The 17,037-nt window shown below is 52.8% G+C and overlaps 1 protein-coding gene and 1 pseudogene across 1 annotated transcript; both read left to right on the top strand.

The window, feature by feature from the left end:
* The first annotated feature begins 556 nt into the window (after positions 1-556).
* Positions 557-16,794, top strand: KCNJ4 (potassium inwardly rectifying channel subfamily J member 4). Its single transcript, XM_063394893.1, has 3 exons — positions 557-897; positions 13,143-13,318; positions 14,517-16,794. Exons 2-3 carry the CDS (start codon positions 13,296-13,298, stop codon positions 15,844-15,846), a joined length of 1,353 nt encoding a protein of 450 aa, XP_063250963.1. The 5' UTR covers positions 557-897; positions 13,143-13,295; the 3' UTR covers positions 15,847-16,794.
* On the top strand, positions 4,749-10,721 carry LOC134549333 (uncharacterized; annotated as a pseudogene).
* Positions 16,795-17,037: the final 243 nt, after the last annotated feature.

Below are 17,037 nucleotides of genomic sequence, written 5' to 3'. Positions count from 1 at the left end.
GCTGGTCCCTGCGTGTCCACACTCCTGTCCCAACATTACTCATCCCAGCTGCAAATCACCAGCTCTATAGAGTGGGGAGGCAATGCCCCACAGCAAACACTCTGCATCAGCTGGGAGAGCCTGGTCCTTCCTCAGGGCAAGGTGTCAACCCAGCACCCCAAATCTAGGTGGGAAAAAACCCTCTGATGGTAGTTATTTAATCTCTGTGAAGCAGCCCAGGAGGAGGACTCACCTCCTCGGGGGCATCTGGTGGCCCCACCATCCCTTTTCCCGCTGCCGACGGTTGCTCTGTCTCCCCCATGGCGGCTCCGCAGCTCTGAGCTCACATGCGAGGATGGGCTAAAGTAGCGGAAAGCTGTTGGATCCTACCACAGAGTTACTGACTTCTCAGCTACAGACTGCATAGCAATCAGCGAGGGGGAGAGGCAGCCAGGGAAAGGGAGCGGAGCGTGAAGGGAAGAGTCAGGGAGAGGGGGGATCTGGGGACTAGAGCAGGGGGGCAGCAGGGGCCACGGGCAAATAATGCCAGAGAAGGAGGGAGCCAGGCAGGAGGGGGAGACCTAAACCCGTGGCTGAGCCACGAAGGCACATCAGCACTCCGTGGGATGGACGCTCCTGGGAGCAAAAAATTCTGAGAGGCAGAGGCAGAAGGAGAGCGCTGGCGTGGGCAGGGCAGAGTTAGGAGAGGAGCAGGTCGCAGCGGAGAAGTAGCTATTCGGAGGGGGAAAAAATAAACCTAGGCTGGAGGCGAGCGAGGACTGCAGAGAGACTTCCCTGATTCCTCCGTCCGACTAAGACATTTATTTCGTGGTGAGATGAAGAGATCAGCCTCTTTCCCCTTCCTCTGATGTTGGTTCGGCACGGCTGGAGCAGGCGGCAGCCCTCGGCAGGACCCGGGTAAGAGGCGGTGCCGGGTTGCGCTGCTCTCCTCACCGGCATGAGAGCGGGAAGGGTTTTTCTCCCTTAGGAAAATAATGTATTGTTTCATTTGCGCTCGCTCTGAGGAACAGCTATAAATATAACTTAGGGAGAGATGTGTGGCTTCTTGTGAGCGTGCCAGTGAATAATAAAGTTGCCTTGTGTGCATGGCGTATGCACCTACAGCTACCGGGGTGGCCGCGGGCCCAGGGGCAGGGGTGGGCTCCTGCCTCTAAACCTCCCCAACTTCCCGCCCCCTTGCCACCCTGACTTCGGTCACTTTGCAGTTAACTTCTTCATTTTTTCAGTTCCCGATGTTTTCTTAGAGTCTTCTTGCTCTGGACTGGGTCTTGCTCACTTTTTGCTTCTCCTGCTCTGTAGATTCTTCTCTGTGCTGGTCCTGGCCAGATCATAGAGAAAAAGGCAGCTGGAGACCTGCTCTCCAAGCTGCCAGGTGCAAATGGAGCTGAAGTGGATGTGTTTGTTCTTCTGCTGCCTGTGGAGCTTTTTGGGCTCTAGACCTGCCCCCTCTCCCTTGCCTTCCACCTCTCCTACTCTCAGTGTGGCTGATCCTGCCATTGGTGGTCCAACTCCCCCCAGATAGGCACAGTGCAAAGGGTCTTCTGGATAGTGGGTTTGGGTGAAGGAGATCAGGAGGAAGCCATGAACAAACTACCAGAGAAACTCTGCCTTTGCTCCCTGTTGACAAGGTGAGCTTCCCCACCTGGGAAGGAGTGAGCAGGCAAGTTTGCATGGTGCTGGCAGATCACCTCAGACATCCCTGGCCCTTCAGCCCCCAAGGCCCTCCCTCCTGGGCAAATCGCCTGGAGTCATCCAAATCCTTCTGGCAAGAGCCTGGAGTTTCCTAGCCTTGCTGCCCAGCCCTGACTCTATCAATGGCAAACCAAACAGCAGCTCTGGGGCCTCTCTCTTCTCCCCTTCCTCCCCTTAGGGGGGTGTGCTGTGAAGGGCAGACAGTGATAATGCAGATGGGAACACATGGCAGAGGTGATGTAAATCCAAGGCTACCCTCAACCCCTTCTCTGGGCCCTCCTTGGCTTCTTGAGGGGAGTCATCCACAGGAGGTGGGAGGTGTGGAGATGAGCCCAGGGCTTAGGGTTACCTGGAGCCTGAGAGGGATCAGGCAGATGTATGAGGAAGACATCTTGACAGAGACATGGGAATGTGTCCCTTCTTCATTCACCACCAGAAGTGGCACCCACAGAAGCCTGAGACACCCCGGCAGTGTGTGACCACTCCTGTTTGCAGCCACTGAAAATAGTAATCAGTACACAGCAATTATGTGCTTTAGGCGGAAGCATGAATTTGGAGGGGACAGGGAGTCATGGGGAAGAGGATGAATGGTGAGGATGGTCAAGACAGGCTAAGCTGGAGAGGGCTGATCTGGAGGGAAGTGTGTTCCCTCTCCCCACCTTTTTTTTCTTCCATCTCTCCCCCTGTTTGGGTGCTAAGATCAAGTACCCCAATGTGTGGTGCTGGCATGGGGCAGGCAGTGGTCCTTGCCCCTTGCAGCCCCCTGCCATAGTTTGCAAGGAGAACTGGAAAGTGAGGAAGTAGCTGGGGAGGGATGGAGTTACTTGGCAGGAGCAGTTCCCACTACCCCCTCCAGGATGACCCAAGCTCTGCCATCGGCCAGGCCCGGGAAGCAGCTGCATCCCTGGGGTGGTGTCAGTGACAGGAGGATGCCAGCAAGGGGGAGGAGGCACGGTGATGGATACCTGCGCCCACGTGCACTGACATCAGTGTGGACGCAGAGCGGAGCAGTTAATGGCTCTCTGCCCTCAGCAAGTGCCGCTATCCCCGTTGTTATTGCACTGGGTTGGCTTAGCCCGGCAGTGCGGCCAGGGATCGATAGATGGATGCTGGCGTCTTAGCAATCGACCCCTTACTCATCCATGCAGCTCCCAGCCTCCCTCTGGCACTCGCTTTTCTGTGAATGGCACGGGCTGAGTGAAGCTGTCTGCCCTTGCCTCGCAACCCTGCGAAACTGAGTCAAGCTAAATTCCTGCTCCGTGATGTCACTGCTCCCATGCCCCTCGCCAGGGCGTAGAGGCCTCACAGGGAACCCCCTGAGGCACTGGTGCCGGTTTTCCTCACCAGACAAGGTGGTTTTAATGGTGATGGTTGGGATTGGAGCCCCTTCTTGGGACAGATGCTGATTCTCTGGCAGTGGGGAGCTTGGGATGGGCAAGGGCTGCTTTTGAGCTGGTTCTTGCCCTCAGACCTCTGAGGTTCGTTCTCCAGCAATGAAGCTGGTGCCATGGCACAGGCTGTTGAGGGATGAGAGTTGGCTGTCCCTGTGGCCCCAGAGACCCATGCACCTCCATGCCCGTCCTCCTGGGATCCTGGCAGCAAGCAGCTTGCTTCAAGGACAGTTTTGGCATTCACGCACTGGTTTATCTGGGGAGGAGATGCCCACCATCTCCTGGCACCAGCCATGCTGGCACAGCAGTATCACTGCTGCTCTCACTGGAAATTAGGGAGTGGAGGGTGGAGAACAAGATACTCTCCAGCCCAGCACATCCCCAAGCCGCCAGCCAGGGCCTTCTGCCGCCACTCTACCCACGCTCCTGCCATCATGGCAGTGGGTCTGCCCCTCACAATCTGGGTGGCTGTTTTATTTCTATGGCAACATTTCTCCTGAAATACTTCAGAGTGAGCCTGGTGCTGTTTGACAAGGAGTGAAGCAGCATCCCTCATTCTGTCCCCTACAAAAGGCTCAGAGAAACGACCATAACACCTCTCCCCACCTCTTTCCCTCCCTGGCAAGCAGTACCAGCACTGGTACAAAGAGCTGCTGGCCTTGTCCCGGCTGCCTCTCTGCTGCCTGTTCTCCTTCCCCCTGCCTTCTGCTTTGCTCTTCCCTCTCCTCTTGCCAGCTCCCTTTCTGCTGGCAGCCTGCTAAAGCACCCGCGCAGACTGACTAGCTGAGAGGAGTCTTAGAGCAAGTGGATGTCAAAAGTGACTCTGCTGTAGAGGAGGGTAGAGCCCCGGGAGAGCTGTATAGATTGGCCCCGCCAGCAGCACGGTGAGTGCAGGGGCTGAAGGGCACTGGAGATCCCAGAGGCTGGGCAGACAGGCGCTTCATCCCTCTGAAAAGCTCAATGGCATTACGAAGAGGCGGTGCCTGCCACGGGACCAGACACAGCGGCCCCAGAAGTCCTCTCCTCTCCTGTTGTCGTTGTTCCCAGCACCAAGAAACAGCCTCGTGTCTGGGTGGAGGTGAGCAGGCAGAAGTTGCAGGCAGCACCGAGTGCTAGCAGGCGACAGACAGGTGAGCAGGCAGGGTGCCAGGGGGAACGACTGTCGCAGGCCGGAGGAGCAGGGTTATGACAGCAACCTGTAGTGATGGCGGGGGGATATCACAGTGCTGGCAGTGTGCAGATGCAGCCGCCGTGTCCCACTTGGCACTCTCCCCCAGCCTGACCCTGCCCGCAATGGCAGCCCCTCCCTGTCGGAGAGCTGGGGGATAGGGGAAGTAGAGGGCAATGGTCCTCCATACCGCGTGAGTTGGGCAGCACTTAGGTTTGACACCCACCAGATGTGTTTGTTAAACCTGACAGATCAAGCTGCAGCAATACAAGTCAGCAAACCTATAGTGAAATACTTTATCTGCTCTCTGCAGGAATGTGGCATACCTGGGTTGCTCCCTTTGCTCTGTTTCTGGTGCCTAGCAAGCATGGTTGAAAGGGGAGAAGCTGGAGTCCTTTCAGGAGGCTCGTGGCTCTGCTCAGCTCCCTGATAGCATAGCGACAAGGGGAGTGAAGGGAGACTTTTTTTTCCCTGTCACTGATGGGTTAGTGCTTAGCAGCCAGGTCAGGCTGGGAGCTCAGCTGATGTGCAGCAGCTGGGTGCAGAGAAGCGGCTGCAGCCTCTCTCAACCAGGGGCTTGGCGCAGAGCAGGCTTTGCCCTGATTATTGCTTGCCCTTGCTGCTGTCACTGTTGTTATCCTCATTCATAAACTATTTGCAGCCACCTGCCTTGCTGGGTGCTTGGCAGAGTCACTGGCAGCCCATCCCTGCCCTGTCAAGAGCAGAACTGCAGCAGGCAGACAGATAATGCGAGTCACCTTTGCCCCCCTTTTCCTGCACACCAATAATTATCCTTGTCCCTTAACTAGCCGAAAGCCTTCAAGACATTCCACATGGCCAGGCACTTTGTGCTGAAGAGATGCTGAAGCACAGGGATGCTGCTGGGAATGGCCTTACATCAGGGCTCCCACAGAGCAGGATGCCCCGTGAAGAGAGTTCCAGGGATGCAGAGATTAGTGAAGACACCCTTTGCACTGTGCAGCTGTGCTGAGAAGTTGGAGGAGGTGACTTGAGTGCACTGCTTCTGCCTGGGATGTGAGGACCTCAGGGACACTCCAGAGCCTTCAGTTTTTCAGCTCTTGCAGGTTTTGCACCAACCCATTGGGGTCTAGTCCATCGTTTTGGCAGGCAGGGTGCTGGGGGTATGTTAGCCTCTGTGTTTCCTCGACAGCAGGTGGGATGTGGTCTGCATTCTGGCTGCTACAAAAGCTCGGTTCATTTTTGGCCAAGAACACCACCCAGGGAAGGCCAGGGACCTTCTAAGCATTTAATTTTTCCTGTTATGCCAGCTAAAAAGAATAACGGTTACCTTCCTTGCTCAGCAAGAGAGAGCAGGGACTTCTCCCCAGCTGCCACTCCAGCAGCATCGTCTCTTTACAACCCTGCTAAGTTGACCCCCCAGTCCCTGTGTGGTGTGCCCCTAAACCCCATTTTGGCCAGAGAGGAGAGGGTGAATGCCGGTGCCAGTCCCATCAACCCCACCATGGGATATCCCACATCTAGTCTGAGATCCTGAGAGCAGGCAGCTGTTCTTGCAGCACCATTGTCTGGACGGTGCAGCCACAGCAGGGATCGCTGGGGCGGTGTGGGAGCAGGCAGGAGGTGATGCTGTCACCTTTCTGTGCCTCTTCCTGACTTTGTCATCCTGGGGACCTTTGTGTGGTTCCCATTTTTATCTGTTTTTTCTCCCTCTCACTCTTTCTCTCCTTCTCTCTTCGCTTTCTTCTCTCCCCCTCCCATCAGCATGTGGGCTGATCACTGCTCAAACTTTTAATTCAGATGGTAATTGGAATAATAATACGGGCAGAATCCTTCTGGCTCCGTTGCTGCAGCTGGCTTCAGGAGCTATGAATAGCTCTGAGTCACACACTGAGATGGTTTAACTTCAAATCATTTTGTTTTGTTTTCATATTACCCATCCTCAGGCTCCAGAGCTTCATGGGGGAAAAAATATCCCCCCTTCTCACTCCGCTCCAAAATATAAACCGGGCACAGGCACATGAATAAAATTCTCTTTTGGAGAGGGAAACTGGTCAGCAGATCACGCCTCGAGGGGCAGATGGGGACTGTTGGCACTTAATCTATTTATAATTATTGAACGAAAAGGCAGAAGTGTGTATATAAAAATGGTGTAGAGTTGATTACTGCTTCCTCCCCTCACCTTCCATATGTCACTTGCCTTTTTAATATGGTAAAACTCTCTTGCATGGTGAAGGTGCCTTCGTGTGCCCATACACCGCCTGGCAGCCTGCCCTGCTGGCACGGAGCAGCAGAGCTCAGCTGCTGACTCTTGTGGCAGAGCAGCCCCCCATGGCACTGAGCTGCCCTGTGAGCCTCAACATGAACCCTGGGAAAATTTGTGAGGAATAGGAGAAGAAATGGAGTTACAAAGAGGATGGAGAGGACATACTGAATGCTGCGGGTCTGCAAGGCTCTGCAAAAAGGCAAGGAGGTCCCTTCTCAGCTGCGAGTGTTTCCGCCCTGACTCCGCAAGAGGCAAGAAGTTTGTCTGCCCTGTTGTCACCGTGCCCAAGCTGGCAGGATGGGTCTGTGGATGCTGATCCCAAGCCAGCTAGTGCTGTGCAGCCAGTAATAGGTACAAAGGCACAAAGCAGAGCGCAACCAGCAGCTGGGGTATTGACCACAGACAGGAGGGAAGCATTTGCCAGACAACTCCAGATAAAGCAAAGACTAAGAGTGTAAAAATACCCTGGGATTTTTCCATCGTTGTCGTTCACAGTGTATGTCCCAGAGCACCAGATATGGTTGTTATAAAAAGAGAAGTGGGGGAGTGCTTTAGTGTGGACTTTTCTGTTCTGTTTCATGAGATTCTTCCATTGCAAATTTAAGGAAGGGTTGACAATATGATCTACTCTGTCAGGGGCTGGAGAAAACTGGGACTTGTGAGGCACTGCACTGTGTACAGGGGATGAAGCAATGGAGATATTGCCCCGGCACCAGGCACCTTGACCTTACTATCCTGCAGATCCCTTGGAAAGGGACAACAGCAGCACAGCCCCATGTGTCTGCTCAGGGCCAGAGCAGAACTGGAGTGGCAGCGTGGGCTGGTGTGATGGCTTGCGCTGCTGGAGCATGGTGTCACACGAGAAGGAGATGACTGCAGCACCGTGGTGGTGTCCCTGTCGTTGCTCAGTCTAAGACACAGGAGGGGGAAAGTGGTCGGGAAAGAGGGAAGCACATGCTTTGTGGCTGGAGGCAGCTGCTGGCCCCTGGAGACCCATCTGGCTGACTGTTTCAATGCTGCAAGGCAGTGGCTGTCACATCCATGCTGCAGCAGCTTTCCGAAGTGCTGGGGGCTTCTGCAGGCCATGAAACACCCAGGACAGGCAGCAGAGGGATGGGGAGGCATCTGTCCAGGCTGCAGCCTCCTCTCTAGCATCTCTCTTTGCTGCACCTACCTGCTTGGTTTCATACCACGCCATAGGAGTTGCCACTGACTCTGCAGCTTTCTTCTTCACATGTGGGTCTCAGGAGGCAGGGCAAGCTCCAAGAGATGTCCTCAGGCATGCTCTGGATTCGTGTCTCTGTCCTCAGTCAAGCTTTCCTCCCCCTTGTCCATGTGACAGGCAGCTGCCTGTTCAGGATATGAATATAATCCCCTTCTGCTGGAGATACCTCTGAGCTTTTCCCTTTCATTCTGTTTATGTTTCAGGTTTCCAAGTTGCAATGGGACCTTTTCACAGCCGTTTGAACTATGTTTGCATAGGGTTTGGGCTCCTGGTAAGCCCCTTGGCCTTGCCAAGCCGGTGGCAGTGATTTTGCCATCAGGGATGTCAGTGGTGGCCCTGATCCACCAGCTGCTGAGGAGGGACCTGGTGACCTGGTGTGGTAGCAGTCCCCAGCCCAGGCATTTCTTGTCTGCCTGCCTGTCCTTCCCATGGTGGCACCACGCCCTGTGGGGGTGTGTTGTGGTGGAAGTGGGAAATGTGAGGGTTCTGGTTCGTCTCCTGGCTCGTGCTGCTCTGAGTTTGTGGCACTCGGTATTACTAACACTTCCCTGTGCCAGCTGGCAGGAGGGGATGAATCAGATTGGCAGCACCACAGCATGGACCCTTCACTGGCCATTCAGCTTAGGGCGATGCCTGAGGCTAAGGTGCTGGTGATGTCTCCTGCTTCTGTCCAGGGTGAGCCCTAACCAAGTGCTAGTGTCTTAACCTTGCTGATGGACATGTCCCAGCACCCTATGGGACAGGGCTGTCCCCTCTGACCCATGCTGCCTACCCTGGCTGGATTGTCCCTGTCCCTCCTTCACTGGAGGTCTCAGGTGGCTTCATGAGCTACTGCTCTCTGCTCACTGGCAGCATCCCCAAGCTGGGGTCTGCTCTCCAGCCAGGAGGACAGTTTATCCTCATGCTGCCAAAACGACCTTTTGCAGTTGTTGTGGTTTAACCCCAGCAGGCAACTTAAGTATCACTCAGCCTCTCTCTCCCTCTCACTGCCCTCAGACCCATTGGGGAGGGGAATCAAAAAGAAAAGGCAAACTTTGTGGGTTGAGATCAGAGCAATTTAATAATTTAAACAAAATATAACAATAATAAATATGTTAATCATATTAAAATTATCAGCAACAATAATAATAGTAATAGTAATAGTAATAATAAGCACAGAGAGAGAGAATAACAGGACCCAAGAGAAACAAGTGAGGCACAACCCAGTTACTCACCACCCAATGACTGATGCCCAGCTCGTCCTCAGTCATCACCCTGTTCCAGTTATCTCCCCTAGTTACATTCTGGGCATGATGTCCTATGGCATAGACTATCCCTTTGGCTAGTTTGGACCAGCCATTCCAGCCATGCTCCCTCCTGGATTCATGTGCAGCTCCTCAGTAGCAGAACATGGGCAACAGAAAAGTCCTTGGCTTGGAGTAAGCCACTACTTAACAACTCCAACATGTCTGTGTTATCAGCACTAATCTCTTTCTAAATCCAACACTGAGCTGGCTACTATGAAGAAAATTAATGCAGTCCTAGGCAGAATCAGGACAGCAGCTGATTGCTTCCTCCCCCACCCAGCTTCTGACAACTCAGCACACATGGAACTCCATGACATCACAGACCTGGGAATGTTGGTAGTTCCAGTTGTCCTCAGAGACAAGATCCAGAGCTATGTGGTTCTCCTCTCCCTCTTGAACATCCTGAAAAATGTCACAGCCATTTCACATCTTTGGGCTAATGATGATGGCCTACCCAGAATCTCAAGGCTTGCAAGGAGATGATGATTATTATGGTGATGATGATGACAGTGAAGAATCAGGGAACTCCTGCCACTCTGAGCTTCCTTCGCCCTTGTGCAAAAGCAGTGACAGCACAGATGAAAATCAGACAGAGGATCTGGGAGAACCCACCCCATTTTCCCTAACTGCTGAGCACTCTTACACAGTGAAAGATAAACAGGTGGGGCTGGCCAAGCATGCACTGGAGCTTGAGGGGGAAGATCAGGAGTTTCAGGAACCATTTTACAAAGACATGGGAACATCTGACAGCTTGGCTGGAGATAAGGAGGCCAGCCTGACCTATCAATTTCCTGGGCATCAGAGGTTGCCTGCTCTACAAAATGCCCCTACAGCACCAAGTGGCTTCCATTACACTTTCCAGCACAGCTCAGGTCAGTACTTGGGGACAGAGGCCACTGCCACGCAGGCCCATGCCAGTGAGCATTCTGTGGGACACCCAGAGAGCACCACAGGAGCGGAGCCCTATGCGCTGCATGAGGAGGACGGCGCGAACAGGGAGTCCCCGTCCCTGCAGCCACCCTACGACTCACTCTGGTGGGAGAACAGCATCCTCAGGTTGGAGAACCAAATGCTCAGGAATGCAAACCTCGTGCTCACCTCAGAGAACTTCGCACTCAGGCAGGTGTTCAGAGAACTCCAGAAGAACAGTGCTGTGTTCATGGAGGAGGATGTCATGCTCAGGGAGGAATACAAGGTGCTCAGGGAACAGTATGACAGACTCGAGGGTGAGAATGCTGCACTCAGGAAGAACAATGCCATGGTCAGGAGGATGTTTAACACCTTCCAGAACAATTTGAAGAGACAGGCGGGCATGGTGGCAAGCCTGCAGGATCAGCTGAAGACTAGCCAGGCTGAACGAGAGACGGAAGCCCGAGAGGTCAAGTCCTTAGTCCAGCAGACTGAGTGTCAGCTTCAGCTAATGACCCAGCGGGCTCTGGATGCCGAAGCAAATGTGGAGAGGCTGAAGCAGAAGATCTTCATCCTCCAAGGACAACTGGAGAGATGCAAGCTGGTGAATGAAAACCTGAGAACAGACTGGCCTGGAGGCAATGAAGCAAAACGTACACCTCACCAGGCAAAACCCCCACAAGCACATAATGGGCAGAGATGTCTCCCTCAGGCAGCTCCTGCCTCAGGAATGCTGCCCATTGTTGCTGAAATCCTCGAATCTACCAAAAAAATTCTCAAATTTTAAGCAGAGAAAGATCTGTGAATGCAATTCTGTGGGAGTTTCATGGATCTGTGCACTGTCTGAGGCCATTGGTCTCCCACTTGCAACCACTTACTGCAAATAAAAGTGTTTATTTTCCCGTTTTCAAATGTGTGCTCAGACTGGTAGCCTTTATCCTCTGTGGCAATACTTTCCTTGTGATTAAGTACCAATTGCAGGTAGTGATGTGACTTTAGGTGCTGATACGCTGTTCGGACACTGTGGAGCCAGCAGCTAAGTCTGCCCAGGCTCTGAGCTGCATGGTCCAGCCATGGTGGACTCTGTGCAAGAGGCTCTGCCACAGCTCCTGCTGACATGAGTTCCCACATGGGAGCCAGGAGGAAGCACAGCACCACAGGATGCAGCCCTCTTACACAGTGTGCTCATCCCATCCCACAGCTGTACCAGCCTGAACTACAGATTAATAAAGCCCCTGTATTTCATCTTCTTTCTTTGCCCCTTTTCAGGAAGGAGGGAAATGTGAGGAGCAGAGATCCAGGTGTTGCTGCACACGGTTTCACAAAGCTCCTTAGGTTCTCCTTCCTTTCTTTTGGAGCTGGCTGCTGCCTGGACCAAAAATCCAAAATCTTTGGAAATGGTGCACCTGGTTCTGCAGCTGGATTAAGGAGAGTTGTTGGTTGTAGAAACTTTCAGGAGATTGTGAATTACTCATATGTGTGAGCTGTGACAGTGCATTCCTTGTGTTATCGGGGTCAATGCTGGCTAAGGATTAGCTTGGCATATCCAGGCTGGCTGAGAATGATGCCAGTGGAAGAGGATACCCTTCCTCTCCTGGTTGGGGCTGGCATAGAGGGAAGTACCTAAACTGCCCACCTTTGCCACCTCCAAAAGTCATGTGGGATCCTGCAGTCTGAACTCACCATATAATCACTCCAGTTACCTTTATCCCAGCAGGGCCATCTGTGGATATGAAATGACCTCTCTTCATCACATCAGCATTTCTGATTAATTTAGGTTACCAACCCCAAACTGCTATATGTTTACCCAGCTGCACAGCAAAAATTCCTGGCCAAACCGACTTCATGATGACTTGGATATTGTAGGCGAGTGAACTGGTGGGAGCTGGCAGAATTCAGTGTCAAAGTGCTTTTTCCTGATGGGGATTTTTGGGTAGCTGTTCACTTTTGTCTCTGTATGGTCAGTTGTGGACTACAAGGTTGTTTTCTACTCCTGGTCTCATAGTACCCTTGGTCTGAGCAACCATGTTTGTGTTGTTGCAGAGCTTTAACTGTCTCAGTAACTGAGTAATCTTCATCCCATCAGAGGTGATGCCTGGAGCTCCTTTCTTGCTGCTTTCCAGTCTGTGGTCCTAACTGGGGAAAGCTGGTGGGCACCCCTGGCCACATGCAGCCCCATTCTGTGGTACTGAGGATGAGACAAGGATGGTTCTCACCGGCTTTTCCATCCTAGGCAACATCATTTGATGTTCCTCTCTCCTGTCTGTGCATAACCACTGCAAGCAGCTCTAAGCCTCACATTTCATCCCAAAATCCTTGTATTTTTTCCCATATCTGGCAACCAGTTGTTGTTCATTGGTGAGGCTGGGAGGAAGCAAACTAGCTGGCTCCATCTGCATGCACACTCTGCACTGGCTGCTGTAATCCAAAGGCTACAGTCCAGGATTAGCATGGGTGTACAAAGCCCTTCCTAATCTGTGAGTCATTACCCCCTCAGTGCATTTCACTTCTCAGTAGCTCTATGCAGGTTGGCTTCCCCATTCTTCCATTCTGGGAAGACTGGGTTGGGACCTCTGCCGGACATCCTCCCAGGACTCCACTGCTGAGCTGCTCCTTGGACGCTATACACAGGGCATCTTGCAAGGTTTGCTTCCTCTAACTGGCTTCTCCTTGACTACCCCTGAACCCTTCCTTTCCATCAGTTCTTTTGGGCTCTACCCATTGCTTTTCTTCTTTTATTTGAAATAAAATAAAAGATGGGGGGATGTTCTGCATACCCTGGAAAAAACTCCCCCAGGGTTAGGCTGGGCTGACGGGGATCCCTGAGGGCTGCTGAGCATTCCTGTGCTTTGTTAGTCCTTGTGTGAGAGGTATTTAGCCTGGCTGAGCTCTTCTCCTGGTGTAAGCTCTGATATTAATATAATGGCTCTGGGCAAGGGCCCTGTGAGCTGCTCAGCTGCTGTGCCCTTGGTCTGGAGAGCAGTGACTGGCCAGCCCTGCTCCTCTCTGGCAGGAGGTGCTGGGGAGCATGGGGTCTGCGGGCCATGCACCCAGTCTGCATCCATCAGCTTCTCACCTGCCTGAGCCAGGTTGCAGCAAGTGCCCCAAGGAGACCTCCCAACACACCCTGAGCAAAAGGCTGGGAGCCCTATGCCCACCGCTCTGGACTGGGATGAGTGCTGTCAGGGGGGATCTGACTGGGTTTTGCTTTGTCCTTCTCTGCCAGGCGTGTGCCCAGGAGCAATTGCAATGCCAGCACTGGTCCCAGCTTACCAGAGGTGAAACCTGGAGCTGACCAGTCCCATGTGAGTGCTGCTGCATGAGTTCCCACGCCCTGCCAGCTCCCACGGCCCCCTGACATCTGATGACAGAGTGAGCCATGGGCAGCGTCCGAGTCAATCGGTGAGTAACCCTCATCTAGAGACCTGCTGCTGCCCTGAGTGACCTGGTCCTCCTCATTTGGCCCCTCAGACCCTAACTTTAGGCTGCCTTTTGATATATTCTTCTCAAATTACCTGTCAGCATCTTCCCTGTTCCAAGGAATGACTCCTCTCTCCTTCTCCAATCCAAACCATGCCATATGTAGGTGTAGTACTTGGAGGAATACTATGAAGGAGAAGCAAAGCACTGCATGATGCTGCACCAGAAATTACAGATTCCAGTAGCACTGCAGAAGCCACATGTTCCCAGGAATCACAACTCCAGCCACCAGCACTGTCCTTGCATGAGATGTGGATGGAGGGCCACGCTGGAAGACTTCAGCTGACATGTCAACACTGTGGGGTGGGAGAGAGACACTCCCAGGGTCCTGTGAGGCTCCAGTTTGTCAGGCATGAGGGTAAAGCAGCCTTTGTGCTTCAGTGCACTCCCTTGATTTCCTCAGTGGTCAGAGCACCTTCTGCCACCACATCTTTAAGGAGTATCTGCAACTGTCACAGGATCACATGAGGGGAAGTGTCAGAGCCAGCTGCAAGGGAGGGGAGTCGGAGGGGCAAAGGTCTCCCAGAAAGTGCATGTGTAGCATCTGCCAAGGAAACTGCCAGTGCTTTGGCTGTTGATTTCCAAATTATATCTTTGGGTTCGGATAAGGGATGCTGGAAGACACACATGTTGCTGTGGCAACAGAATTGTCCTGAGTGCAGGAAGTGCATAAACATTGTCACCACACACCATGAAACCATGAAATCAGTGAGCAGAGCAGAGGAAAAAATAGAAACTCCCAGCCTTCTACTATTTAAGGGCCAAAATGTGGTCAGGCTGTGGGTGCTTGCTTCCAGGCTTCCTGGCTGTCCCAGCTGCTGTCAGGTTTTAAAGTCTCGTATCCCTCCTTACCATAAAGGCTGGAAGACAGAGCTACAACCTGCTGCTGCTTTGCTGCTAGATGCAACCCCTGTCAGCAACACTTGGTGAACATTGCAGCTGATCTCCACCAGTTTGATCAGGCACCATGGTACATAATCGCTGAAATGTGCTGTTGTGAGATCCAACAGGGTGGTACTGTAGCCCTGTGAGCCACTCACATCTCCTGTTCTGCTGTCTCAGTAGTTGCTATTTCCCTTCATGTATTCCTGATGGAAATGCCTGTTTCTTCTCTTTCCAGGTACAGCATCGTCTCAACTGAAGAGGATGGACACAAGGTCTCTGCACTGGGCAGCGTGAACGGGCACAGCCGGAACGGAAAGGGTCATGCTCCCCAGAGGAAGCACCGCAACCGTTTTGTGAAGAAGAATGGCCAGTGCAACGTTTACTTTGCCAACCTGAGCAACAAATCTCAGCGCTACATGGCCGACATCTTCACCACCTGTGTGGACACGCGCTGGCGTTACATGCTGATGATCTTCTCTGCTGCCTTCCTGGTCTCCTGGCTCTTCTTTGGCTTCCTCTTCTGGTGCATCGCTTTCTTCCACGGCGATCTCAATGCACCGGCAGTGGTAGGTAGTCCCTCTCTCCTCAAGCCCTGCATCATGCATGTGAACAGCTTCCTGGGGGCTTTTCTTTTCTCAGTGGAGACACAGACAACCATTGGGTATGGCTTCCGCTGCGTGACTGAGGAGTGTCCACTGGCTATCATGGCAGTTGTGGTGCAGTCCATTGTGGGCTGTGTGATTGACTCCTTCATGATTGGCACTATCATGGCCAAGATGGCAAGGCCCAAGAAGCGGGCCCAGACCCTCCTTTTCAGCCATCATGCGGTCATTTCTGTGCGGGATGGCAAACTGTGTCTCATGTGGAGGGTGGGCAACCTGAGGAGGAGTCACATCGTGGAGGCCCATGTCCGCGCCCAGCTCATCAAGCCCTACATGACAGAGGAAGGGGAATACCTCCCCCTGGACCAGCGGGACCTAAATGTGGGCTACGATGTGGGTCTCGATCGTATCTTTTTGGTCTCACCCATTATTATTGTTCATGAGATTGATGAGGAGAGCCCCCTCTATGGGATTGGCAAGGAAGAGCTGGAGACGGAGAATTTTGAGATTGTGGTAATTCTGGAGGGGATGGTAGAAGCCACAGCCATGACCACACAGGCACGAAGCTCTTACCTTGCTAGTGAAATCCTCTGGGGTCATCGCTTTGAACCAGTTGTGTTTGAGGAGAAGAACCACTACAAAGTGGATTACTCACGCTTTCACAAGACGTACGAGGTAGCTGGCACACCTCGCTGCTCAGCCCGGGAGCTGCAAGAAAGCAAGATGACCATCCTACCTTCTCCACCACCTCCCAGTGCCTTCTGCTATGAGAATGAGCTGGCACTTGTCAGTCAAGATGAAGATGAAGATGATGATGAAGTGGGTGTGGTGTTAGGGGGCAACACCAAGGAGGAGGGAGGTATAATCCAGATGATGGATTTTGGAAGCCACCTGGACCTGGAGCGACTCCAGGCAACTCTGCCTCTAGATACAATCTCATACCGCAGGGAGTCAGCCATCTAACTCCTCCAGCCTCCCTGTTCCGCACCCATTGCCCACAGTGTTCTCTGTTCCATACCCATACACTGGATAAGTCCCTTCACCACCAAATGATGCCTCCCATGATTGCTCTCAGCCCCCAAATACACCAAGGCCTGGAGCTGCTCTGATATACTCCCTTTCTCACGGGGTCATAGTGTCTGGGAGAGGAGTGAGGATACACTACTCTTTCCGGGCATGCAGCTTGGGCTAGAACCCCTTTCCTGCCCAGAGATAGGAGAGCAGCAGGCCTGGTTTCTTGTCTCTGGAGAGGTGACAGGAGTCCCTGCCTTCAGTGGACAGACTGAGACCCCAGCAAGTGTTTCTGCTGCTTCTGAGGCAACGGCAGGCTTTCTGTCCCTCTCATTATGGGTAGGTCTCATGGCTGTCAAGGGTCATCGCTGTCACTGGAGGAGCAACACCTAAGCACTGACAGATAAGGATAGAAGGGAGAGTTTGGGACTCCTGGAGGGAGTGGGGAAGGATCTCAAGAGAGGAGTTTACTTGCATGTTTGTTGCTTGTTGCCCATGATTTTGTATCTAAAAGAGAAGGAGAACTGAAATCAATATTCTTCCACTGCAAACACCAAGCTAGGAGACGAGGACACTCCACATAGGCTGCTCTGCATTCTCCTTGGCTTTTGGTGTCTGTCACCTCCAGAAGCATCTTGGCTCCATGGACTCAGATCCAGTTCACCCAGTACTCTTGAAAAACTTGTCCTGCTCCTCTCCTGAGATACCTGGCAGAAGAGGCAGGGCCCTGTGCTTACCACACTCAGACTGCTCCCTGGCACAGCACTGCCAGGATGACAGACAGGTGATCTGACTGGACAGCAGATCCTCCACTTGCTCCTTTTGCCTCCTCCATTCCTCTCCCTGATGCCATCAGCTGTAAAACAGAATTTGTAACTATTTATTTTTAATAAAGTCTAATACCCCAAGGGGAGGTTTGGAAGCAAAGGACAGACTCCAAGGCTGCAGCCTGGTATAGAGACTGATGAGGATTATTAGGGCTGGTGTTTGCTATTCGTATGGCATTGGACCCTGGAAGCTCCACCACACTTCTTGTTCTGGGCCTCTCTGGTAAAGATGTATAATGAGAGGCTCAGAGAATTTGCCTGGGGAAAGGTCATACAAATGGGTGTATGGAGGGAATAATCTGCATTAAAATTACCA

The sequence above is a fragment of the Prinia subflava genome, chromosome 4, assembly GCF_021018805.1.
Source record: "Prinia subflava isolate CZ2003 ecotype Zambia chromosome 4, Cam_Psub_1.2, whole genome shotgun sequence".
Classification (NCBI taxonomy): domain Eukaryota; kingdom Metazoa; phylum Chordata; class Aves; order Passeriformes; family Cisticolidae; genus Prinia; species Prinia subflava.
The sequence above is the reverse complement of the archived record's forward strand: the minus strand, read 5'-3'. Positions and strand labels throughout refer to the sequence as shown.

Coding starts and splice junctions, on each gene's coding strand:
- KCNJ4 (XM_063394893.1), top strand. CDS start 13,296: ATGGGCAGCGTCCGAGTCAATCG. Junction 13,319..14,516: donor GGCAGCGTCCGAGTCAATCG/GTGAGTAACCCT, acceptor TTCTCTTTCCAG/GTACAGCATCGTCTCAACTG.